The sequence below is a fragment of the Pelodiscus sinensis genome, chromosome 29 (assembly GCF_049634645.1).
Source record: "Pelodiscus sinensis isolate JC-2024 chromosome 29, ASM4963464v1, whole genome shotgun sequence".
Taxonomy (NCBI): domain Eukaryota; kingdom Metazoa; phylum Chordata; order Testudines; family Trionychidae; genus Pelodiscus; species Pelodiscus sinensis.
In genome coordinates, this window is record NC_134739.1 from 6123047 (window position 1) to 6138446 (window position 15400).

A 15400-nucleotide genomic window follows, 5' to 3' on the forward strand; every position below is an offset into this window, starting at 1 on the left:
GTTTTTACTGTACAGTATGACAAAGAAAGCAGTTCTAACGGTCTTATTTCTTTTTCTAATCTATTTGAGCAATGTAGAATCTCGCCGAGCTGGCTCTCAAACAGCCTGGGAGGTCTCTGTATCTGGGCTGCTCAGACATTAATCCTGGCCCTGCTTTTCGTAACTCTGCATCTCAAAGTGTTCCAGGCAAGATCTGTTGGTTGGTTGGTTTTCCTTTTAAAAATCCAGAATATTTAAATGTGAAATGAGAGAGGGGTGTTGCTTTCAGGAGAAGTGCATCTGGCAGAAACAATTCTTTTCCCAGGAGACACTGTGCTCAGGCCATGCAAGTTCAAATATCAGATGTTCTCTGGAGCCTGATCCTTTTACATCTTGTGCTGTCACTTTCACCAATTCAAAGTGAATTTAAAATATCTCCATTCTGGTTGGGTAGTGCGTTATACCTGCTTTGCATGGGTGTTAAATGACTAGCGGACTCAAAGCAGGAGAGAACCGGGTCCTAAATCTTAAATCATTGTCAATTTCAAATACCAACATTTTCAGCTGGAAATGTGTGCGCGTTATGGTTACAAATTACACCTAAGATAACATAAGAACGGCCGTGCTGGGTCAGACCAAAGGTCCATGTAGCCCAGTATCCTGTCTACCGACAGTGGCCAGCACCAGGTGCCCCAGAGAGGGTGGACCGAAGACAATGATTAAGCGATTTGTCTCCTACCATCCTTCTCCAGCCTCTGACAAACAGAGGCTAAGGACACCATTTCTATCCCCTGGCTAATAGCCTTTTATAGATCTAACCTCCATGAAATTATCTAGCTTCTCTTAAAACTCTGTTATAGTCCTAGCTTTCACAGCCTCCTCTGGCAAGGAGTTCCACAGGTTGACTATATGCTGTGTGAGGAAGAACTTTCTTTTATTAGTTTTAAACCTGCTACCGATTAACTTCATTTGGTGTCCTCTAGTTCTTCTATTATGGGAACTAATAAATAACTTTTCTTTATTCGCCCTCTCCACACTACCACTCATGATTTTATATACCTCTATCATATTCCCTCTCAGTCTCCTCTTTTCTAAACTGAAAAGTCCCAGTCGTTTTAACCTCTCTTCATATACAGATCACTACAACTGAAAAAAGTTCACGAACTACAGTTAATTAGCTTCTCCCTTGATAAACCATCGTTGTTGTTGTTGTTGTAAATTTTAACAGGGAAGTTGAAAACCACTTGTAATATTGTTTTACCTCAAGATACATCTAGATGGGCGATGCTGAATGACATCCACCTAAAGGAAGACCAAGTTGGAATTTAAAAATGAAGTGACATTTTTAGAATACTAACTTTTTCTTTATCCTTGTTCCTAGGAGTGGCCACACGCTGCTTGCCTTCTGGTTTTCTCGTCAGGATGGGAAGCTAAACCGACAACAGACTATTGAGCTGGGACATCACATTCTCAAAGCACACATCTTTAAGGTAATCAGAAGTCAGGGAAAGGCTCCCACTGTCCTCTCCCCTAACAGACAATGCTGATACTCGTTTTTAGAGACACAGTGGGGGAGGTGGTATCTTTTAAGGCACAAGTTCTGCTGGTGAGAGAAACAAGCTTTCCTGGCACCAACACAGCTACAGTCATACGGCAGTCCCCTCTGTTCTTGTTGCAGTGTGGCTGTAAGAAGGGGTTTTGCTTCAGGCTTCCAAAACACATGAAGAAAGTTAGCTCTTGAGGAGAGGACACGTGGAATTCTAAAAGACCGGAAAGTTGAGGAAATCTCCTTTGATTCTAAGGGTGGAAAAATCAGAATCAGACATCATGTCTTGTTTTGTTAAACTGCCGGACACTGGACAACAGATTAAAATGCTCCTTGCCAAGTACTTCTGCTCCTGACTTACATATAAATGACATTACAGTTTTCATTGACCTTAACATTTTGCCAGAGACAAGGGATGGAATTCTGTTCACAGTACGCAATGTCGTCCTTGTTACATGGGTTTTTATTTCAGCCCCCCACAGCTCCTCCTGAAACTTTCCTAATGTTCAGATTGACGGTACCATAAATGGACAGGGCAGTGGACAGGCTGTCAAGAGTCCTGGGTTTTATTTCTGCCTCTGCCACCAGCTTTGGACAAATTTCTTCTTCTGTCTGACTCAGTCTCCTGGGGCATGTCTGTGCTAGGAAATTATTTCAAAATAACCAAATTTGACTTAAAAACTCATGGAATCATAGAATCCTAGGGCTGGAAGAGACCTCAGGAGGTTATTGAGTCCAGCCCTCTGCTCAAAGCAGGACCAACCCAACTAAATCATCCCAGCCAGGGCTTTGTCAAGCCAGGACTTAAAAATCTCTAGGGATGGAGATTTTACTCCTGATAAAACTCCCAATTTTACAAAATCAAAATAGCACTAAGGAGAAGCCTTGAAATTCGTCTGAAGCAGGCTCTGTTAATGTGGATGTGTTACCTCGACTTAGCACCCTAAGAAGCACTGGGGAGTAATTAGTTCAAATGACTTTGGTGAGTAGTTATTTTGAAATAGCCTCACCGGGGTGTCCACATTACCGCTATTTCGAAATAACTATTTTGAAATTAGCATTATTCCCCGAGGAAAGCAGGAGTACAGATTGCGAAAGAAAGCAGCCCCTTATTTCAAAATAATAGGCTCAGTAGTGTGGATGCTCCCTAAGGGAGCCTAAGGGGGGTTATTTCGAAATAGTGCCCTTGTGTAGACCAGGGCCTTGAGTGTGATGAGGATGAGTTCCCTCCTTTTGTAAAGTGCTTTGAGAGGTACAGATTAAGAACAATGTATAGAGCCAAGTATTGTCTGTTTATGATCCAAAGCTGCGATAATGTACATTTTCCCAGAACTGAGCTTAAAAAATATCTGGTCGTTGCTCCTGACTGATCCGCTTCTACCCTGCACACAAAGTAGCCAAGCGGTCGCTAGCTAAGATTCAAGTTCGAGCTTAGGAACAGTATCACCCACAAACTGAGTCACATCTTCAGACCCGAAGAATGTTCACTGACCAGCGTATGACTAGGTTTGGTCCCTGTAACTGACACAGCGAGAATCAATCATTTTTTAAAATTAATGGGACCTAGGGGTACTCAGCACTTCTGAAAATTCGGGTACTTAAACGTAGGCACCCAGTTTGCCAATATTTTGAGAGCAACAGGGTGGCTTCTGTATCTCATCCAGCCTTATAAACATCCTGCTAGAGCTCTTTATTTAATTGCATCCACCGCATTAATGACCCTGCAGGCCTGCAGTATGTCGGGAGATATACTGGGTCAGTTTGAGGAATCCCAATCAGCATATCGTTTTCAGAGGTTAGCACATTTAAGGAGTGCAAGATTCAGCCCTGATATTAATGGGGCCAGTTCCTGTTGATGACAAGGCCAAAGCTGAATTTGGATCCTAGTCTTTGTCATTTTACATTTTATAATGAAGAAAATGGCAGGATTTCAAAACCTCGCTTTTCATTAATGAATGCGTTGCCAATAGATTCCAACTTTAATTAAAAAATATTTACCATCCTGAAAGTGTCTATTTACATATGAAAGATGTCACTATTGCTTTCTGTTTCTAATTACTTGGCAAAAGTCCTTTTTGTATGATTTTAGTAAGAAGGATTTGCCTCGGTGACAGATCAGTGTAACATCAGTCTACAGAGAAGTACTACAAAGTTTTGAGGCGGGGTGTGTGTGTGTGAAAAGCACTGTAAAAGATTAGCCTTTGGTGTTTCTTAAACAGTTTTGGTTTTATTCCTCTATTTCCAGTAGGTGTTGTTTAAGAGGATCTGCTTGTGTTTTGTACCAAACTGAACTATAGCATCACTGTTTCTTGAAAGAGACTTTCAAACTGAAACATGTCAAGGAGAAAAAGAAGTATCTTGTGTCTGTATTCAATTCTTGTTATAGCAGATACTGTACGTTTGTGAGGAAATACTTTCTCCATCATGGCATCTCACTCTGCCCGGCCGTCTGATGAAATCATTGTCTTCTAAATATGGCATGAGCCTTCTGCCAAGTGGGATGCATGGCAGATCATAAAGTCAGCGTAGCGGTTTTGTGTTGGAAGAGCTGCTGTGTTGAAACACAAAGGCCCTGATTCTAAGTTGACGCTGGTCTTACGCCAGCATAATCCCATTGAAGTGTCCTTTTCCACTGCTGTGTAAGGAGAATTGGGTGCAAAATCATGGGAACAGGGGAAGCTTCCCCTTGGGGAGGCTAGCCCCTCCTCTGCCTCTCACAGCCGAAGCCCTGCCTTTTCTGGCCAAGTAACCCCTGCTCACTGCTCTCAGCCTCCCCCCAAGGCTGGAATTTGGGGGTGAATTCAGCCCTTTCCAGAGCTCTGAGCCTGGAGCCTCTCCCCTGTTCCATCCCCAGCCATACTCATGGGCCCCCCATCCAACCTCTTACCCTACAGCTCTGCCCCCACCCTGCCTCTTCCCTCAAGACCTTCCCTCCCCCGCTCACTCCCTTCACCCCCTTCCACTGCTACCCCAAGAGCAGACAAGCAGCCCTGTCCCTGGAGCTGGAGGAGATTTTTCCAGGAGACCCAAACTGGCCGGGACCCCGTGGGCTCTTGCGATGATTTGCCACGGCCGCCTGTCCTCCCACCCATGGCACGAGGTCAGGTGAGGCTTAGCTTCCATTACATGCCACCCATCTGCAATACCTCGATAAGACTGGGGGTGCTGAAGGTTATTTACAGATGGTATTTTGGGAAATAAACTAAAAGGTAAAAACTGTGTGTGTCCGAATACTAATTCCTGTCACATCCCCAAAGGATCCTATCATTCAAGTCTCTGTTTGAGTCCCAGGTCTCGAATTTCAGCGTGTGATACACAAAATCACTGAATAACAATCACATAGAGGTGTTTTCACAGATTTGTGCAAGAATACTGACATACCGCCTGTTTGCACCATGGCTCAAGCAAGTGTCTTTTTAGGCTATGTTTACACTGCAGAGCTTTTCCGGGATAGCTCCAGTATCCCAGAAAAGCTATGCCGCATCCAAGGAACAGTTTCTGAAAAAGTGGATGCGTTCTTTCAGCATCCCTGTATCCCTCATTGTATGAGGAAAAAGGGATATTCTGAAAGGGGAGATTTTTCTGAAATTTGGCCCCGTGTAGATGGGCCAAATTTCAGAAAACCCTCTTCCGAAAAAAAAGCATCTTTTTCCGACTTCTCTTTGCAATCTAGACGTAGCCTTAGCCTCCTCACTTTTATGAGCACAAATACACTTGTGCAGTTTTTTTAAAAATAAAGTATAAACATCTTGGGAAATGGATTTAAAACATTAAGAAGGGATCTTAACAGATAGGAGCTAGCATGGAAACCATGGCATACAATGAAAAGGCATCAAGAGAAACTTACAAAAATAACACCAGCAAATCTAAACTTCCAGGTAACGTATGTTTTAAACATCAAGCAATGGGACATCCTTAATTTCAGAAAGAACTCTCCTGCCTAAAATGTTAGTGATGCAGAAATGAACATCCCTTCTCCCTCAATTAAGAGACTGATTAAAATCACAGGCAATGAAAACGCATTACTCCTGCTAGTAGAACGAAAAGTTGCATTGAAACAGCATGCAAAAGATAATCATATTGAACGTAGCTGGCAAAATATCTTAGAGCAGAGGCCCTTTCCATCTGCATTTCAGTTCTAATCTTTTCATGGGTCACAAAAAAATAATTTGGTTTCCATCTGCTCTCTGGTGGATATTTTTCTGTATCAAAGAGTCACCATAAGCTCTAGTATGATTTGGTTTTGAAATTGCCCGGGGATGTAAGAGGTTAGGATTGAGATGCTTTGGCAAAGAATGAGCCTGGCCTGAAACAGCTCAAACTATAGCTGGTGAGAATTGAGGCACATTAGCAGAGCTGCTTAGGGAGAACTGAACTAGCTCAGCAGCAATGTTCCCTCTAATTTTTTTCCATTCATGTGCGGAATAAATTTTGTTATGTGCACCACCGGTAGAAACACATGTTGCTGGCTGCTAATTAATTGGGCAGCATTTGAAACTCTCCTGGGTGGCAACCCAAACACTCAGCTTACAGGAAACATTGCTCAGCGGTCCTGATACCAAAACTGTACTTTGTTGGCATTGCCTGAAGGAAAAGCTGCACAAAATCAGGCTTTACTAGTCCTGTTCCTGTGTATGAACTTGCTAATGAGGTTAAACCCATTCCTCTTACTTCAGTAGTGTAAGCTTGTCTGAAAGTAGGATTCTTTGGGCTGACAGACTTTACAACTGAGGCCTTGAAAAGAAGAGGGAAGAATCAGACACTTTCTATGAATTGAGGAGAAATACAATTTGGTTTCTTCTGCTGAACTCTTTTTGTGTTGAATGTATTTCATCCCTGACAGGTGTCTGTCTAACCTGCTCTGAAATATCTTCCAGTGAGGGAGACTCCACAACTTCCCTAGCCAATTTATTCCAGTATTTAACCACCCTGACAGTTAGGAAGTTTTCCTAGGGTACGACTAGACTGCGGGGGCGGGTTTGGAATACCTCTGGTATCCTGAAAACCTTCACCGCATCCAGGGAACACGTTTGCTCTTCCACTTTTTTTTCCCCCCAGAAGAATAAACGCGTTCTTTCAGAGCCCCTGTATTCCTCATTTCACAAGGAAGAAAGGGGCTTTCGAAAGAGGATTTTTTCCAAAATTTGGCCTAGTCTAGACAGGTCAAATTTCGGAAAAGCCTCTTCCGACAAAAGTATTGGAAAAAAATACGCAAAATGTGCTCCGCATCTTTTTCCAATAGATCCTCGCAGTCTAGACGTAGCCCTAATGTCCAACCTAAACCTCCCTTGCTGCAGTTTAAGCCCATTGTTTATTGTCCTATCCTCAGAGGCCAAGGAGAACAATTTTCCCCCCTCCTCTCTGTGATACCCTTTTAGATACCTGAAAACCACTATCATGTCCCTTCAGTCTTCTCCTTTCCAAACTAAACAAGCCCAGTTCCTTCAGCCTTCCCTCATAGCTCCTGTTTTCTAGACCTTTAATCATTTTTGTGGAGCTTCTCTGGACCTTCTCCAGTTTCTCCATATCTTTCTTGAAATGTGGTGCCCAGAACTGGACACAATATTATTTATTTTATCTAAAACAAACGCCCTCTTTGGTGGATCAGACTGTCTTGCATAATCAAGGATACTTGTTTTGGGACAGTTTCCTAACCAGGCTTGCTATAGTATTTTATCTTCAGGTGGCTATTTTGAAAGGTGCATATAAGCTTTCTCTTCTCATAAGTGACAGGGATTCTAGAACAGGGGTGGGCAATAATTATTAATAGGGGGCAACTCAAAGATTTTGGTAAGTGGTCAAGAGCTGCACTTCTCTGGAGAGGGTCCGGGGTCTGGGACGGTGAGTGGAGTGCAGGAGGGAACTTGGGATAGAGGGTTGGAGTGCAGGAGGGGCTGTGGGGCCTGAGAGAGAGTTTGTGTGAAGAAGGAGATTATGATATGGAGCAGAGGCTTGGGGTGCAGGGTCCAGGACGGGATATGGGTGCAGGAGAGGATTCTAGCCTCGGGGAGGAGTAAAAAAGGCGGTTCAGGGTCTGGGAGGGAGTTATGACCTTGAGGAGATGGGGAAAGGGGATACAGAGGCTTTGGGAAATTGCTGAGCTATTATCTGTGGTTTATAACCTATCCTTTAAATCGGCTTCCGTACCTAATGACTGGAAGGTAGCCAATGTGACACCAATATTTAAAAAGGGCTCGAGAGGCGATCCTGGCAATTACAGACCGGTAAGTCTAACTTCAGTACCAGGCAAATTAGTCGAAACAATAGTAAAGAATAAAATTGTGAAGCATGTAGAAGAACATAATTTGTTGGACAAAAGTCAACATGGTTTCTGTAAAGGGAAATCCTGTCTTACTAATCTGTTAGAGTTCTTTGAAGGGGTTAACAAACATGAGGACAAGGGGGATCCAGTAGATATAGTATACTTGGATTTTCAGAAAGCCTTTGACAAGGTCCCTCACCAAAGGCTCTTGTGTAAATTACATGGCCATGGGATAAGAGGGAAGGTCCTTTCTTGGATTGAGAACTGGTTAAAAGACAGGAAACAAAGGGTAGGAATAAATGGTAAATTTTCAGATTGGAGAGGGGTAACTAGTGGTGTACCCCAAGGATAAGTCCTGGGACCAATCCTTTTCAACTTATTCATAAATGATCTGGAGAAAGGGGTAAGCAGTGAGGCAGTAAAGTTTGCAGATGATACCAAACTGTTTAGGATAGTCAAGACAGAAGCAGACTGTGAGGGACTCCAAGAAGATCTCACCAAACTCAGTGATTGGGCAACAAAATGGCAAATGAAATTTAATGTGGATAAGTGTAAAGTAATGCACATCGGGAAAAATAACCCCAACTATACGTACAGTATGATGGGGGCTAATTTGGCTACGACAAATCAGGAAAGAGATCTTGGAGTTATCGTGGACAGTTCTCTGAAAACTTCCACACAGAGTGCAGCGGCGGTCAAAAAAGCAAATAAGATGCTAGGAATTATTAGGAAAGGGATAGAAAATAAGACCCAGAATATCTTACTGCCCCTGTATAAAACTATGGTACGCCCACATCTTGAATACTGTGTACAGAGGTGGTCTCCTCACCTCATAAAAGATATTTTGGCCTTGGAAAGGGTTCAGAAAAGGGCAACTAAAATGATTAGGGGTTTGGAACGGGTCCCATATGAGGAGAGGTTAAAGCGACTGGGACTTTTCAGTTTAGAAAAGAGGAGACTGAGAGGGGATATGATAGAGGTCTATAAAATCATGAGTGGTAGTGTGGAGAGGGCTGCTAAAGAAAAGTTATTTATTAGTTCCCATAATAGAAGAACTAGAGGACAGCAAATGAAATTAATGGGTATCAGGTTTAAAACTAATAAAAGAAAGTTCTTCTTCAAACAGCGTGTAGTCAACCTGTGGAACTCCTTGCCAGAGGAGGCTGTGAAGGCTAGGACTATAATAGAGTTTAAAGAGAAGCTGGATAAATTCATGGAGGTTAGGTCCATAAAAGGCTATTAGTCAGGGGATAAAATGGTATCCCTGGCCTCTGTTTGTCAGAGGCTGGAGAGGGATGGCAGGAGACAAATCGCTTGATCATTGTCTTCGGTCCACCCTCTCTGGGGCACCTGGTGCTGGCCACTGTCGGCAGACAGGATACTGGGCTAGATGGACCTTTGGTCTGACCCAGTACGGCCGTTCTTATGTTCTTATGACCTGGAGCAGGTAGTTGCAGGAGAGGAAGGGTGCCAAAGGCAGGCTGTGGCTGGGAGGCACTTTCCTAGGCAGTTCCCAGCCAGCAGCTCTGTGGGAATCTCAGACAGGCTCTGTGCCTGTGTGCTGGGAGGACTGCTCTATGAGGGTCTGCTCTAGTACAGTGAGAAAGCAAGGAGGTTCGCTCTGCTCCTGCCTGCAGCAAAATTTCTCAGCTCCTATTGGCCAGAAAATGGCCAATGGAAGCTGAGGGATTTTGCTGAGGGCAGAGACAGCATGCAAATTCTCCCATCCCTCCCCAGCTTGCAGAGCAATTAGCAGCCAGCTGTGTAACACAGCGTGAGCTGCTCAGTAGTAAGGGTGCCGACGAGGCAGCCACGGGTCACATCCAGTGGCTTGGCGGGCCGGATCCAGCCTGCTAGCCACCTCTTGCTCGCCCCTCTTCTAGAAGCTTATTTATTAATGTAATAATATAGTTAGCGTGTTTAGTATTTCTCTTAAATTGCTGCTTCTAAATAGTCCCAATTATATAGTTCTCCCATTAGGAACTGAAATCAATGTTGACATGTCATTGTTTTGTAGTATGATATATAAAAAGCAAGGACTGATAATTGCCAGAAATCCTGAGGTGATAGATTCCTACCCCCAAATACACACACAGTTTTCTTCTATAAGCTCAGAGTCAAAAAAAGTAAAAATCTTAAATGGATCAAACTGCACCACAGAATCTCTATGGATAGAAATCCCGAGCTTGAATAGTAAGCGTATACCCATAGGGCTATGTTACTGATCCACTGACCAGGATGGTGGTTGTGAAATGCTCGGGCAGATTAGACAAGCTACAAAAACAGAAAATCCAATGCAAATGGCTGATTTCAGCTATTCCCTTAGTTGACTGGGTACACGTCCCCTCATGACGGGATGCAGAGAGAAAGTTTCCAGACACCTAGGCTACGTCTATAGTACAAGCTTCTTCCGCAAGAGGAAAGCGCTCATTTGCATATGTCGCGCTCTCATTTGCATTTCCTCTTCGGATCCCTTTTACGCAAGAGGTTTGTGTGCAAAAGGAATCCACAGAGGAAATGCAAATGAGAGCGTGACATATGCAAATGAGCACTCATTTGCATTTCCTCTTGCAGAAGAGGGATGGAGTATAGACGTAGCCCATGAGATGACTGCTTCTTGGAGCAGTTTGTCTTAGGACTCACAAGGCGAGAGGCATGTCTTGATTTAGTCCTAAATGGAGCACAGCATCTGGTCCAGGAGATGAATACAGCTGAACACCTTGGTAATAGGGACAATAATGTAATAAAAGTTAACATCCTTAAAGACATCTGTACAATGCCATGGAGACAACAATAGAAATAATTTGTAAAGCAATATAGAAGGTTTTTTTCTTCTTCTGCCTATCAGCAGGCCACTGATCAAAATCTGTTTGTTATGAAGAAATTATCATTCTCGTAGCAGCAAAGCAAGCTCACTTGTGTATTACGTGACTATAATTTAGTGCTGTTGAAAAACACTGTAATATTTGGTATCTAGTAAGCATAAAATAACTCTGTTAACCTTATAAGAAGGCTGGAGGTAATCTAATATTAGATAGGAAAATGTCTATCTCTTTGGAGAAAACTTCCTTTGATGTGGCTTGCTGTGATGGAGTTTGTAGTACAAGTTGAGTTAGCTCTCTGAATGACTAGAATCCTTTAATCAGTTCTACCAGTCAGTGATAACTTGGCAGTTCTTTCGTGGGGCTACATGTTTATTGATTCTCAGCAGAGGTCTAACATGCAGATGGCCTCATGGCAACCTTAGTCTGTAGAGATGATTCTGAGCGGGCAGGGAAGAGTACTTTGGTTAGCATTCTCATTCTCCATTAAAGAAAGCTGCATTGCGGCGGGAATGCGAGCCTTTCCCAGTGAGCTATAGCTGCATGATTTTGTCGTCAGCCGCTCATTCCTGGGACGTTTCACACCAAATGAGGATCTGTCCCCGCCACGTCTTAGTGGTTTTTTTAAAAGAAGGTTTTTGTATTGCCAACGTTCTGTGGCTAAAGGCTGCATTTGTAAGTGAGTGTGATTATTATAAATGCTTGAAGTTATTCTCAGCTAGCTGGCTTTTTACTGTTCGCAGGATACTGATTCTACGGGCTGTGATCTGTGAAATTCTTTTGCTAATGAATATTTTCTATTACATGTAGTAATTCCATCTGTGTAGCATAAAGCAAATAGTTTGAGTACGAAAACTAAATGGATCAATCTCTTTCCTTAGGGGCTGAGTAAAAAAGTAGGGGTGTCCTCGTCTATCTTGCAAGGGCTTTGGATCTCCTACAGCACAGAGGGACTTTCAATGGCATTGGCATCTCTACGAAACCTCTACACCCCTAACATAAAGGTACTGTCGAGAAAAGACACCAGGCGAGCTGGGTCAGTGCTTTCTGTCTGCAGTGATCCCAAGTACAAAAGATTTCCCAAGGCTCCAGTTCAGCAAAGTCCTTCACTCGTGTGTAACGTTAAGTGTGTGAGTAGTCTCACTGAAGTCCATGGGTCTCCACACACATTGAATTACACAGATATGTAAGTAACTTGCTGAACTGGTACCTTGGTTTCTAAGGCTACGTCTACACAGTGGAGCTAGCTATTCCATGTCTTAAGAGCAAGAATTGGAAAAATTACAGTTTGCGATTTGCGTACCTTTTTCCGAAAAAAACCAGCAGTGTAGACATAGCCCCTGTCAGGGACCTGCTCTCTCTTCCGCGCTACAGCCCAGTGTAGAGAGAGCACAGCCAAGCAGGGAGCAGGGAAGAAAACTCCAACTGAATGACCAGTAAGGATCGCAAGGCCCCTGTTTGATGGATGATCAGTTACAAAACTACCCACTGTCTTTCCCCAGGTGAGGCTCCCTTTGGCCCTAAGTTTGGCAGTCTGGCTAAAGCCAGCCTGCTCCAGCACCATGCCAAATAACAAGAACAAAGCCTAATCTGAAAATCAAAGAGATTTGACCATTCGCCTTCCACCTAAGATAAAAGCATATTGGGGCTTGTCTTTTTGTGAAACATTGTGGTGACGTGTTTCTCTTTTGCCCTGTAGGTCAGTCGTTTGCTAATTTTGGGAGGTGCAAACGTGAACTACCGGACGGAAGTTCTGAACAATGCCCCCATTTTATGTGTCCAGTCTCACCTTGGTTACGCAGAGATGGTGGCTTTGTTGCTGGAGTTTGGAGCCAACGTCGATGCCGCTTCGGAAAGTGGCCTGACTCCTCTTGGCTATGCTGCTGCGGCTGGATATCTGAGCATTGTTATGCTGCTGTGCAAGAAGCGGGCTCAGGTAATGAGACTGTATTTATCTGATGGCACTCTGACTTGCCAGGAATTGCATCGTTACATGGAGGAGAAAGCACGTAGCATGTAGAGTAGAGAGCAGACCTTATAAAAGAAATTGATCCACTCTTTGCTTTTTCCTTTGCCATATAATATTTCTTAACATCGCCCTTTCCTTTTGCACATGAAAATAGGCTACATGATACAAACGGACTGTCAACTCTCTTGCAATATTTTCTGTACAGTGAAAACCAACCCCTACAGTTACCATGTGCTTTCATTCTATAGAAGTTTCAGCACTCTAGCATCTTTCTTACCAAGCCTGCGGTTAGCCTTCCTTATTAAATGCTCAATCCTGCAAGGGATTGGACATCTCATGTGAACTCATTAGAAGCTGAGTTTGCTGGACCACACGTAGTACTGGACACTATGCGTCTACCCAGCAATTCCATTATTTCAAAATAACGGATACCTTATTCCGACTTCTGTAAACCTCATTCTACGAAGAATAATGTCTTTTCTGAAATAGCTGTTTCGAAATAAGGCATGTGTAGATGCTCCACTGCTGCTATTTCGAAATAGCCCCTCACCTGGGCCATTGTAAGTTATTACTCCTGGGGCTCTAAATCGAGTTAGTATGTTTACATTAGGGAAGCCTGACTCAGACTAGTTTGGACGCTTCCCTGCAGTGTAGATGTGCTATTTCAAAATAAGCTATTTCAGAATAACTATTCCAGAATAGCTTATTCCGAAATAACTGTGCAGTGTAGATGTAGCCTATTTGTGTCGTGGTGAGGTTTCTCCACCTTCTGGAGGGACTGATTATTGCTTTAATGTGGGGAGTCTCTGATATGATCGGGTATGTCAAACCCTGGGTTCTTGTAAACCACAAGTGCAGCACCAGCAATTTAAAATATCTGCCGAGATGCCAGCTCTGCCCTCTTATGTCTCTATCTAGAGCAGTGGTTCTCAGCTTGTGGCCCACTAACTACCAGATATGGCCCATGTGACATCTTCAGGGCCATACCAGTAGGGCAGTGGTCCCCAATATTGCGTGGCTGCCGGGTGCCCGGAGGCAGAGCCACTCACGTGCCAGGCACACGGGGGCGGGGCCACCCACGAGCCATGCGCCCGGGGTCAGCACTGCGCATGTGCCGCGCCCCCGGGGCAGGGGCCGGCAACGCGCATGGGCCGTGCGCCCGGGGCCGCCCACGAGCCATGCGCCCCAGGCTGGCACTGCACATGTGCCCTGGGGCCGGGGCTGGGGCCGCCTATGCGCCCTGGGCTGGCCCTGCGCATGTGCCGCGCGCCCAGGGGAGGGGCTGCCCATGCGTCCCGCGCTTGGAGCCGGCACCATGCATGTGTCACGCGCCGGGGACGGGGCCAGCCCAGATGTTTCAGCGGGCTCACAGAAATCCCTGCGTTGGGGACCACTGCAGTAGGGTGTGTGTGTGTGTGTGTGTGTGTGTGTGTAGATATATATATAAACGTACATACATACATACACACACCCTACTGGTATGGCCCTGAGGATGTCACATTGGGAAATAGGTTGAGAACCACTGGTTTAGAGCAGTGTTTCTCCAGTTGTTCTGCGGGCCCACTTTGGAAAACCCACTAGGGGTAGGTACCTACTGTTGTTTACCTACCAAGTCTATAGCCACGGAGCCACACAGCTCTCATTGGCTCCAGTTCGCAATTTTCAGCCAGGGGGATCTGCGGGAAGCTACTCACATAGCTGGAGCTAGTTTGACTTTGCCCCCTAGTGTAGACCTGGCCTAACTCCCATTTGTGCCTATGAGGATTTCTCTCCTACCAACACATACTAGCTGTCTTACCTGTCTGTTTAGGCTGAGATTTCCAAGAGTCTAAGAGTATGTCTACACTAGCCCCCTAGTTCGAACTAGGGAAGCTAATGTAGGCATTCGGAATTGCAAATCAAGCCCGGGATTTAAATATCCCACGCTTGATTTGCATGTTCCCGTCCGGTCGCCATTTTTTGAAATTTACAAGCCCGGACTAACTGCCCGTGTCTACACGCGGCAGGGAAACGGGCGTTCTAAATAAAGCCCCTAAATCGAACTACCTGTTAAACCTCCTGCAAGGTTTAGAGCAGTGCAAGGAGGTTTAACAGGTAGTTCAATTTAGGGGCTTTATTTTGAATGCCCGTTTCCCTGCTGTGTGTAGACATGGGCAGTTAGTCCAGGCTTGTAAATTTCAAAAAATGGCGACCGGACGGGAACATGCAAATCAAGTGCGGGATATTTAAATCCCGGGTTTGATTTGCAATTCTGAATGCCTACATTAGCCTCCCTAGTTCGAACTAGGGGGCTAGCGTAGACATACCCTAAGAGAGTTAGAATCCCAAATTCCACTGAATTCAATGGGATTTGGGATCCTGTCTTAATCTCTCTCTCTCTCTCTCTCTCTCTCTTTTCTATCTAAGGTACCTATTTCCATGGTATTTCAAGCATTGTACTAAAAATAGCACTGTGCACGCCTTAATTGGCAAGTCTCACATTTTCCATTTCTCCCAGTGTGCATGTGTGATTGCCATTGTTTGTTCTTGTGAGAAAAAAGATCAGAATCCTGTTTGTAGTTGCTCAAAGGTGAATCTGCGATGCCGGCTAGACCTGCTTTTCTTTGAGAATGTGCTGCTTTGAATCATGTCATTGGCACAAAAGGCATAACAGATCTGCAGGGTTTGTAATTAGCGTTTGGGAATTCAGGCCAGATGTTGGAACAGTGGAATTCTGCCTTGCTAATGGCTTGCTGAAGTCATTTCTCTACGAGTCCTTGAACCTCCACAGTGTTAAATAGCAACATTGTTTTGCAACACCCAATGAAGCATTTGGAAATATT

General features: G+C 44.4%; 1 protein-coding gene across 18 annotated transcripts in view; it reads left to right on the plus strand.

Moving 5' to 3' along the window:
- Positions 1-15400, plus strand: part of TANC2 (tetratricopeptide repeat, ankyrin repeat and coiled-coil containing 2) — a 711362-nt gene that overhangs the window by 657198 nt on the left and 38764 nt on the right. For all 18 annotated transcript variants that reach the window (XM_075911616.1, XM_006125755.4, XM_075911614.1 and 15 more), the window contains 3 exons: positions 1361-1469; positions 11491-11613; positions 12309-12545. In XM_075911616.1, coding sequence (XP_075767731.1) covers positions 1361-1469; positions 11491-11613; positions 12309-12545 — 469 coding nt within the window. The remainder of the gene's footprint in view (positions 1-1360; positions 1470-11490; positions 11614-12308; positions 12546-15400) is intronic.